The sequence below is a fragment of the Clinocottus analis genome, unplaced genomic scaffold (assembly GCF_023055335.1).
Source record: "Clinocottus analis isolate CAN_PGR_092001 unplaced genomic scaffold, fCliAna1.0.p SCAF_360, whole genome shotgun sequence".
In the NCBI taxonomy this organism is placed as follows: domain Eukaryota; kingdom Metazoa; phylum Chordata; class Actinopteri; order Perciformes; family Cottidae; genus Clinocottus; species Clinocottus analis.
In genome coordinates this window covers 4,251-14,938 of record NW_027176110.1, presented here as the reverse complement: position 1 = coordinate 14,938, position 10,688 = coordinate 4,251, and the positions used below count along the sequence as shown (strand labels likewise).

At 40.1% G+C, this 10,688-nt stretch overlaps 1 protein-coding gene across 3 annotated transcripts; it reads left to right on the top strand.

Moving 5' to 3' along the window:
* Window positions 1–1,195: 1,195 nt before the first annotated feature.
* LOC137799587 (LYR motif containing protein 1-like) lies at window positions 1,196–5,328 on the top strand. Of its 3 annotated transcripts, XM_068596394.1 has the most exons (5): window positions 1,196–1,337; window positions 2,016–2,090; window positions 2,823–3,004; window positions 3,100–3,160; window positions 3,913–5,328. In XM_068596394.1, the coding sequence occupies exons 3-5, from the start codon at window positions 2,846–2,848 to the stop codon at window positions 4,098–4,100; spliced, it is 408 nt and encodes a 135-aa protein (XP_068452495.1). In that variant the 5' UTR covers window positions 1,196–1,337; window positions 2,016–2,090; window positions 2,823–2,845; the 3' UTR covers window positions 4,101–5,328. The 3 variants fall into 3 exon arrangements, with proteins under 3 accessions (XP_068452495.1, XP_068452496.1, XP_068452497.1); XM_068596395.1 differs by lacking the exons at window positions 1,196–1,337; window positions 2,016–2,090 and adding an exon at window positions 2,541–2,624; XM_068596396.1 differs by lacking the exons at window positions 1,196–1,337; window positions 2,016–2,090 and having other exon boundaries at window positions 2,828–3,004; window positions 3,913–3,944; window positions 4,052–5,328.
* Window positions 5,329–10,688: the final 5,360 nt, after the last annotated feature.

The following is a 10,688-nucleotide window of genomic DNA, read 5'->3' as shown; positions in this document are numbered from 1 at the left end:
TGAGAATAATAAAAAAAAGTATTATGCTGATCAAGTAACAAGCGGGGAATGCTTGAGATAATTATTTGAAGAGGATGAAAATCTGACTGAAGTGCATCTAAACTGGTGTTTGAAGTAATTGATTTAACGAAATGTGTAAAAGCATTATCTCTCATTTACCTACCCCATTCCTCACAAAGTAGCATGATTTCACATGTACATTAATGCAATTAATCATTTAGCTATAACAGATCTGTTGTTTGATAACTAACAAACAAAAAGTAGCTGTAAATGACTTACAGACGATCCCTCTGAAGGCATTGACCACAGATCAACGTGTCTTTCTATTCTGCTCCATCGTTGTGACCTTGACATCCGCAATGCTGAAAAGACACATTATCTTGTCATCATAAGCAGAAAGTGATAGCTCATCATTCCCAAACCTGCAGGACTATTTTTGTTAACATGCCATGAATATGTAATTTGAGCGTACTCAGACCAGTTAGCCTCATTGCAGGATTGTTTAATTACTGATTTACAACCACAAAGAAGACGTTAAAGGAGCTAAAACACCTCTGGTTGAACATCTCTAGGTGTCCAGTGAAAGACCTTTTCACTGGTCACAGACAGGCTTTGTCCTGAATCTGATTCAACTCATGTGCACTGCTGTAAAACTATAACTTTAACTGACTTTTGAAACCAACTTTAACTTTGTGTGGTTATCACGATAATAATGAACATACGTTCGGCATTGGAGCAAAGCGATTGGACTGATCATTGAACCGGGCATGTCGAGGCAAATGTCTCACTGGCATCTCCTGGCTAACTCCACCTCAAATTCAACACATAATAGATTATTTATTGGACTGTGTTAAATATCACATGCCTGCCGAGGCAGCCCAACTCTTAACGTCAAGCAATCAGACAATATGTTTTCATTGAGCTCACTAGATTTAGTCCTAAAACTGTGAGACAACAAAGACATTTGTAGAGCACAACACTTACAGATGTCCTGTCAACTGTGTCCGGATCAGCATTAACACCTGGTGTGTTTCTTCTATCCACTTATTCAGAGAGTACTTGTGTCAAAGAGGTTATTTATCGACATCACGTCACCGCCACCAGGACATTTGATGCGAACGTTACATTCACAAAAATCCTGCCAAGCCCTGACGTCGTCGCCACAGCTAGCTAGCATCAGCTCGGGCAACTAAAAGTTAGCTCTCGGCTAAGCTAACTATGTCTTCCGATTGAACGCCACAGTTAACGTCGTCAACAAACTCACCTTTTTGGGCAGCCCTGTCGTCTGAAATGGGGGGTTCATCACTTCAGGATCACCGGTACGAGTGAAGAAGAAAGTAAGTTGCTCAGTTCAGCGCGTACGACCAGAAACCAACTGAGGCAAACTCGTCGCGTTCACTCAGAAAGCTTGCTAACTAGCGGGCAGCTAGCTAAAAACTTCCACATCGGTGTCGTATTTACCTCCGCTTTTCAAAGAGAACAGGTGAAAGGCCAGCTACCAGACTGTGCTTTCTGACCAATGCTGACTTGCTTTGGCTCTTTAGAGTGAGTTAAAGCACCGTCTGGGACCAAAGCAGTCCATTTCTTTGTGCTTCCCCCTTTTAGTCATTGAGTGAAGCTACTCAGTGGGCATTTTCCTGCATCACTTCCTCCCTGCCGACAAGCAGCCAACAGCTGATCTGCATCTCAGCAATGGCAACGACAAGATATTTTTAAATTTTAACAAAATAATATGCTGAAACATATAATAAAAATAATGTAAATGCTGCATTACACCCAGGTGGATAGATTGCCACGAAATCAATCGACGGAACTCAAGCACGTGTTTTGTTGATATTTTACATTATTATAATCGTATATAACGCTAAATGTCTGAAAAACCTGATAACTCATTAGACATTGCTAAATGTTTCCCTATAAATAATTAATTGTAGAGACGGTGCTACTACTTTAAATTCGTAAAACATCTCCAACTTTATCGAAGAGTATTCTAATGTTTTGTTTTTCCTTCGCAGCTTTTAGAAACCAGCTTGGGGGTGACGTCATCGCCATGCGACACGTGTTTCTGTCGCCTCCTCTCCAGACAGTCGGTAGGTCAAGGATTGTTATATTGAATGGACTGGAAAAACATATTGCGCGGTAACGTAAATTGGTAATGCGAATGGCACTCGCATCGCTATTTCTTTATTCTTCGTTTTTGTGTGTCTTCTTGGCGCTGTCAGGAGAAATCTCAAGAAAAGCTAGCTTCGCGTTGACAAGTGCTGCGAAAGTCCTGCTTTTTGTTTAGCAAACACGAATTAATACAAGTCCTAGGTTCTTGCATGAACTCTTCTTGTAGGAACTTCTTTGAGACAGTTGGGAGTTCGTGTTTGTTTGTTTTACTCACATGATGCATATAGATTTAAATAAAGTTAAGTTTAATCAAATCACCACAATGCTACTGAGACACTGACCTGACTGAATCTGGGCCTTATTCCAGCATAGTGGACTGGTTGGTTTCTTCGTCTCTGGGCAAATACTGCAGCTGCCACGTTTGCTGTGTCATAGCCGGCCACTACACACAACACTGAATGGGAATTTGAAGGCATCCCGTGGGACACCAAAAGCCTAGTTTCTATTCTCTGGTATGTCCTGTAAATTTTTATCAAAGCTTGAGGCTCTTGTTTGATACATTGTCTCTAAATATAGACGTGTTCTCAGTAACTTTGTTAGAATACAACAATTTGTTTGTTAGCAGGAATTGAGCTTCATAAAAAGAGAAGTTAGTAACAGGATTTGTGAAGCCGTTATTAATTTCCAAATCAAACTACTTAAATGCGCAGGAAACTGCTGTCTGTGAGCCCTGATGACGGCCTCCACTCGCAGGACGGTGTTGTCACTGTACACGCGGGTGTTTCGCATCGCCCGTAGCTGGCAGGCACAGAGTGGAGCGAAAAGTGACACAGAGACGGAGAGAAAATACATTCTTCAAGAGGCAAGCTCTCTGTTCAGACAGAACCAGCAGGTGTGAGCAACAGTGCACTGGTCTCAGAAATGACGACTCAGTAGTTTTATAGCGGTTTGTGTGACTCATTGTTTTCTTCTTGTGCTTCTTCTCAGCTCACAGATCAAGAATCGATACAAAGGAGTATAGAAGAATGTAAAGCCAGGATAGAAATAGGTAAGAGTGAAGAGATTCCACACATTCCCTTACATAAGTCTTGACTTAAACTTCACTCTGGTGAAAACCACAGTAATACATTTGTGGACATGGGTAACACTATTTATACATATGGGTGTTTCAAATATTCTGACTTGACGAAAATCTAAGTAGCATCAAAACGTGGTCATGAATAAAAAATAGTGGCATCTCGTAGCGTGGGGCGACTCTGGCTCAATGTTAGACCGGGTCTTCCTTCAGTCAAAGATTCTGCAGTTCGACCCCCGTCCCTACTAGTACTAGTCCATGTTGATGTGCCCTTGGACAAGAAACTTAACCCCAAACTCCCCCCGTAAGCTGCGTATGAATAATGAAACAGTCCTGATGGCCAGGTGGCACCTTGCATGGTAGCCCCTGCCTGTCGGTGTATGAATACATTTGAATGGGTGAATGAACATGTGGCGTTAAAGCTCTTTGACTGGTGGGGAGATTAGAAAAGCTCGTCCATTTACCATTTAGTATACATGTTCAGCCCTTCCCCTTTTTAGATTACGGGTGCTAGAACTTGACCACAGGGATACTATAACAAAAGTTTACACTGTGCCTTTGAAAGGCAAATTAGGCTAAAGTGGTACAGTTACTGATTAAAACACCACAGAAATCCTTCGTAAATTGAGAGAATCTGCTGCTCCGTGTATACGAGCATGCAGGAGAGCAGGAAAGAACACTTTCTGGTTTTGGAAGAATGACTGACACTGTCATTATTTTTACAGGTTTACATTACAGGAATCCATATCCGAGGCCTGTAAGTAAGAACAATGTATTTGACAAATTGGATAAGTTTCTCTGTGAAGGTTATTGTGTTGTCGAGGAATTTCCTTCATTTGCTTTGTTCCCTGAATGTCCCTGTAGACGTACCTGCCACAGCTGGGATTGGCAACTCAGAAAGGCAGGAAGCTGAAAGCACAGCAGCGGCTGAGGAAGCAGGCCAAGCCAATATACTTACAGTCACATGACGAGACCTGATGCTCGATATCCTCGCTCCTCGCCAGCAGTTCAAGTTACCATGGGCAGGAAACTAGAGTGCAGCCACAAATTGATCTCATGTGGTGAGCTGTAACAAGCACTCTGTGATGCTAGAACACTAGTCATTCAGGAGAAAGCCAATTTTCATTGTCTTTTTATTTATTTATTTAATTTTTTACTTTAGATTGCCTGAACGTGAGCTCCTCGGTATAGCTAAAGGGTGTCAGCTTGGGTTCTTGTCAGGAAGGCTGTCGGGGTGGAGTAACTTGTAATATAAGATCAAGTTGTATATTTTTGTTATGATTTTTTCACAACTGCTAAAAAACAAATAAAGTTGTCTGAAAAACCTTCATTCTGTGACTTGATGCGACGGTTATTTGGCGTATCTAAGTAAGATCATTTGAGACACTCGGCAATGAACATCTCTCTTTTCTAATATCTTTTCTTAATATTGGCCCCATTTCTCAGCTTTTCCAAATAGGCAGCCTGTTTATTCATGCAGAAAATATTAAATAAACTCCAGGAATGTTGGCAACAACACAGAGGAAGATGGGGAATACAATTCTGAACCAGTACTGTGTATGCAGATGGTGTACTTCCTAAGAAGTTCAGATTTTCTTCAAGTGTGGGTGGGAAAGACAGGGGGAAAGACCCTTTACAGTAAGTCTTCTTCACATGCATCCAAGCACTCGCAGTAGTGAAAACAAGGCAGCATTTACAAAGAGTTTTCCAGGAAGACATTGAAAGAGGAACAGAGAGGGATAATACAAAACAGGTTTTACACACTTAATACAACTGTATTATCCAACATTTCTGGATCTGTATTAAGAGGATGAAATATCATATTTGCTTTGATATTCATGTTGTCTTTGTGAGTTTCTCCATAACGATGAATCCAGTGCAGGGAAAGAGCAGTTTGGTTTGTGCATCACTTTCAGTTCTATTGAGAAATCTGAGCAGAAAGAAGCTTTTCTCTCATGTACCCGTTGATTCATTCAAATGTCGATAAAAGGGACAAAAACCTGCAGATGTGGTCGAAGATTAAAGACTGCTTTGTGTTCGAATGTACTGAATGCTGAGTGCTGTATCGCAAACTACCTACTATTTACTCATACTACTAAAATGTACAAAATGATGTGTACATTTCTGCTCTTTAAAATCTAATTTGCCACAATAAACTGCATTCTGTGAGAACTGTGTTTGGTGCATGGTCTTTGCACTTGTATTTTAAATAGAGGCGTAATCACTCACATGTACTGTATCTTTGTGCACTGAATGTACAATGAGAGTTGGTAAAAAATGTTCCCTCCTTCTCTAAAAGATGCACATTTAAATTACTGTTCCAAGAGAAACGATTACCTTTCCTCAAAAGGCAGTAAAGAAATGAAAACTGTTTACAATGTATTCATAAGAGTAAGCTAAAGATGTTCTTTCATCGAATTGGTTCCCTAGGTTAGACATTTTCAACAGAGCGTCAATAATTCAAACTTAGTTTTCTTGATTATTGGATCACAGCAGTTTGCATGAGTGATAGGCCTCCACCACAATAATGTGGATCTCTTCAGTGAGTTGGCCACAGCCCAAATGTACTTATAACGCCCTCTCCAGCTGATGTATTCTGCGGGGACTATTATGTTCTGCTCCACTTTCCAGCAACAAGTGGAAATGAAAAATGTAGATGAGCAAACATGACTTCTGATAATCTCGGCAGGGCACACATTAGCAGTTCAGTATTGTTCTGCGACACTGCGCTGTAAACCGCTGACCTTCAACCCTCCAGAGCTCACAATGTAGTCTTTACGGGATCATTTTAATTTCACACTCCGGACTGAGTCACCTTGATAAGCACAGTCTCTTCTCTTCTGGGATTTCCTGAGGTCATTTTCTTAGTCCTTCAGCACTGCAGCGGCCAGAACGCAGCCACATGACGGAGCCCAGTGGGACCAGAGCGAAGGGAAGTGCGCATGTTTTATGGAGTGACGTCCGGTCCGGTGGCTGACACACCAGACTCCAACCATAGGTGTCTGGACTGCGGCGTTTTTTCGAACGTGAACAGTGACCTGGTAGGATTAAGTATATGTGGGTTAATACATGGAACAAACATGGCAGTATGTCCTCATGCTGCTGAGGACAGAGAGAAAGAGTGAAGACATGTTTCAGTCACACAGCCACAGATCCTACAAGGTGCCACAGGACCTGATGGGTGACACACAAATAAGGTTATCAAAGGAACACTTAAGGGAGACTGTCTGTCAAGTGATCTCCTGAATGACAAGTGGTCCAACGAGGAGACACACTGGGGAAATGAGCCTGCAGTAACATCTGAATTAGCTAAACTAAATTTAGACCAGTAAGAAGGAAGACAGTCATGATGAGTAATTCTGGACATCAACTCCAGTCTCTGCCTGACTAACTGTCTGATGACCGACTAAATGAACTCACTATTTTGTGAGTAAATAAAGCTTTTGTCGAAAGAAGAAATGGGAGAATGAAAACCTTGGCAGCTCTGATAGGACGTGATTGAAAGCAGTTGAGAAAACGTTGAGCCCAAACCCGACACTCTTTGGCCACCAGGGGTCACACCATACCAAGTACTGAAGCCTGATGTGGCTCAGAGGGTTCACTCCTCAGAACCATGACAGACCCTTTCTGTGCATTAGAGCTACCTGTGATTACGTCTTTCAGGTAGCATTAAGTATGACACACACCTGCTCAGTATGATAAGATGACAAAGAGTGAAAATAACACTCTGCTAATGAAACACAAAAAGTCATCCGAGTCCTCTGTTTGTTTCTCTGAGCACTGTCTCCAATTAGTTTCCTCTTCTGCATCAGACAAAATGATTGTCTGATGCACATTAAATACACTTTGTTTAAAGTGTGGGGTTGTTGCTGCTCTTTCTGTTCTCTTCTGGAGACGACATTACCTCAGTGATAAATCACTCTCCTCACTATAATGGACCACTGATGGGAGAGAAGCTGCAGCAGCAGACTGTTTCAACTGTAAAACTGAAATTAACGCTAAGTAGTGACTCACTCCATGCATTCATATATATATATATATATATATATATAGAGAGAGAGAGAGAGAGAGAGAGAGAGAGAGAGAGAGAGAGAGAGAGAGAGAGAGAGAGAGAGAGAGAGAGAGAGAGCATTCCTGTTGAACAATGGCCATTCTTTTTTCTTTTCAGTCATTCTTGCTGGGAATATATTCATTCATTTAAACAACTCAGCGCTGTGTTGGAACATGACTGAACAAATTACAGAACTTATGTTACTTCTCTCAGAGAAGTAAATGCTATTACCAAGAAACCATGCCCAACTGCACTAATTCACATTAGAAAACCCTTTATGAATAAATTGTGCATCTGGAATCGAGTTACTTCTGTAAATCTGATGTAGTGAACACACACAACCTACTTTTGTTTTGAGTAAATAACTAAAGACATTCCCGTCATCCTCAGCTGTATTTCTGGTGAGCACGTATGAGCAATTGTGAGCATGCTAACATGCTAAACTAAGATGGGTGAACATATTTAGCGTGGTCATTGTGAGCATATTGACCAAAGCACTGCTTCCCCGATAAGTAATGCACAGCCAAAGTCATTTTAAAATGCCCTTTATTTTCTGACTCACAAAATAAACAGTGTAGCAGTGACAACTATATGATCGTACATCTGTTATTTTCCACACACTGTCACTTCCTAGTTCTGCGGCACGAGGTGTAAAAATGATTCAAATCCATCAAAGATTGGTTGTCGAACCTGCTGTTTATTTGAAATGTGCCAGCTTGCAATCTGTGATCTTCCTGCGTATGCTATTGATTCTGAAGCATACAAATACCAAACATGAAACACTTCAATAACAGAGCCTCGACTCTTTTCACGTGTGGAGTGAGGCTGCGTCGTGGTGAAGCTGCGTTGTGGATCTTATAACACTCTAATAACAAGTTATGTAAGGAGTTAATGAAATTCCTTTAAGGCTGCACTGGGTGAACATGTATGTGTAACAACCTCTCACTGACCGCCTATCGGCCTGATCTTGCCGCCCAGATTTAAGAACGTAGCCGTGACCCCTCCTCGAGGCATCTGTATATCCTTCTGGATAGAAAAGACATTTTAGTCAAAATGTTTTGCTTTGTGTTATTTGACTTATAATACATTTACAATCATGTGAGTAGAAGTTATTTCACCTTCAGACTTCCTTAGAAGGGACTCTTTAGTATTTGTTGTGTTTTTATATATTTGGTTAATTACTGCTGCAGCGGGTTCATTTCCCAACGGGGACCATTAAAGTTTCATCTTATCTTTATGTCAACATGCTGTGTGTTTCAGGCACTCAGGCTGCTGAGAAATCTTCTCCCTGGGGCATTTTCTCCAAAATATTGTACAAAACAATCCATAAACCTTTTCTAAGGGGTTGGGAAATGCAACTTCATGTTTGTTTACATTTGCTGGTCATTAATCTGCATTTATATCTTCATTATTACCTCTTAGCTTAATGGAGTAACATGTATATTTACAGGGAAAGTAGCTTTTGAACCAAAGATCTCTGTCTCAATCAAGGGATCTGTTGCATCATCTAAAAACTAAAAAGACATTTGAGATGTTGATGTTATTTTTGAAAGAAAAGAAAAAAACCAAAATATACTGAATCTTTGCAATTTCTTAAATGTTTTTCTCCTCTTATGCTGTAAAACTGTCTCTCTCATTCTAGCGTTTCCATATTGGCATTATAACAATAACACAGGTAATGTCTGTAAAAAGTTCAAAAGTAGTACTTTCTACAACTTTATTAAAACTACATCTGGCAATTTGTGGACTTCCCTGTTTGGAAAGAAACTTTCAAAATAAAAGGCATTTGACCCATTTTCGCGCCGATGTCACATTGTAAAAACTGGACCGTGGAAAGAAAAGCGGTTCTTTTTAAAGGTTGTCTTGTGTAAATATAGATAGTTAGAGACTCACCTGAGAGTCTCATTATGGAAATGATAAATAAGCTTCAGTACAAGAAGAATACAACAGCTTCAGAAAGAGAAGAGTGATCCATCATACAGCCCCTTAAAGCCATTCACTCTGTGTGCATTATTTAAGGGTTCAGAGAGACCCTGGGGAAAATATGGTGGAAGAACCGGTGGGAGCAAAAAGGAAAATGACAGGGTAAAGAATGACGCAGGGGGTGGACATCCAATGTTGTACTCACGGAGCTACGCTAATTAAATGCTTGTAAATGGGGAAATCCAACTCCTTACCTTATCTTGTTAAAGTGCCCTAATGCTCTGATGAAGATCACATTGTTGTCTGTCCTTGTTTTCACTTCACAAAGCAGTCAAAACACACAAGATAAGGCCACCAATAGCACTACTGTAAAGTCACATGTCGTCTTTCATGAGGATTGAAAGAAATAAACTATACAGATCATGACTTTGTGACTTCATTTCACGACCAAACTGTACATTTGTAGCAGTGCATAGTGCACTTTATACACTGTTTGTGCAATACTCTCATCACATTCTTGTGCCTTATTCTCGTGCAATACATTTACTTTATTGTGTGCCTTATTTTTTTATTTTTTTTTTACCTTTATTGTAATTTGGTTTGTAGCTATATGTGCACATGACATTAAACATATCTTGAATCATGAATAACATAGTATGTTCTAGTGGCTATTTAATTCAGTTATATTTTAGTAATGACAATAACAATACCACAGCCATAATGTTTCAGCAGTTGCTGCTTTATAGCAGCCACAATCTTTACAACCTTTGGTGTTTTGTAACGTAAAACGCAGCATCGCAGCTTTTCGTTGCACATTTTAATGAAATAATTGTTAGCTCTTGTTTAGGTCGGCGCTCCAGAGATTCAATTCCAAACAATCATACTATTCAGGGTTATGCTTTATACTCGTTTCAAAGGCTCTCAGGCATTTTATTTGATTACAGTGGGCTTATGGGATTTTATTGTGATTTAATGAAAACAATTATATCTTTTTGAGAGTTTCATGAACACTTAAAAAGATAGATTCACAGATGGAATATTTTCCCTAAAAAGAGAAGACTTATCGATGATGCAGTGCAACGTTTCTTCAGACTTCTGCCACACACGTAATGAGCCTTCATTAAAACAATTCATAACAAAGACATTTCTGCAGATACTAGCCACAGCTTATGTTCACCTCGGGTCCAACCGTAGCTTTATCAGAGCGTATTAAAAATGATGTGATATAATAGTTGTTTTCGGTGCACATAACTTGTTGTTTGAGTTACCTTGGAAGTGCAGCATGCTCAATGAGAAATCGCAAAAAAAAACCCACAAAAAATGTCATAAAATAATGAGATATTTTCATATAAGTGCTATATTTGGAATGGCACAATGTAGACAATAAAAGGATGAGATGTTCTATCATGACTAAGCGTTTAATTGCCCTTTCTTGTAGCCACAGACGCTTGTCTCATCTCCAGCTCCCTCGCTCACTCCCGTCCCACTCACTCTTTGTCTTTCTCTCGCCTTTTGTTTGGACTATTC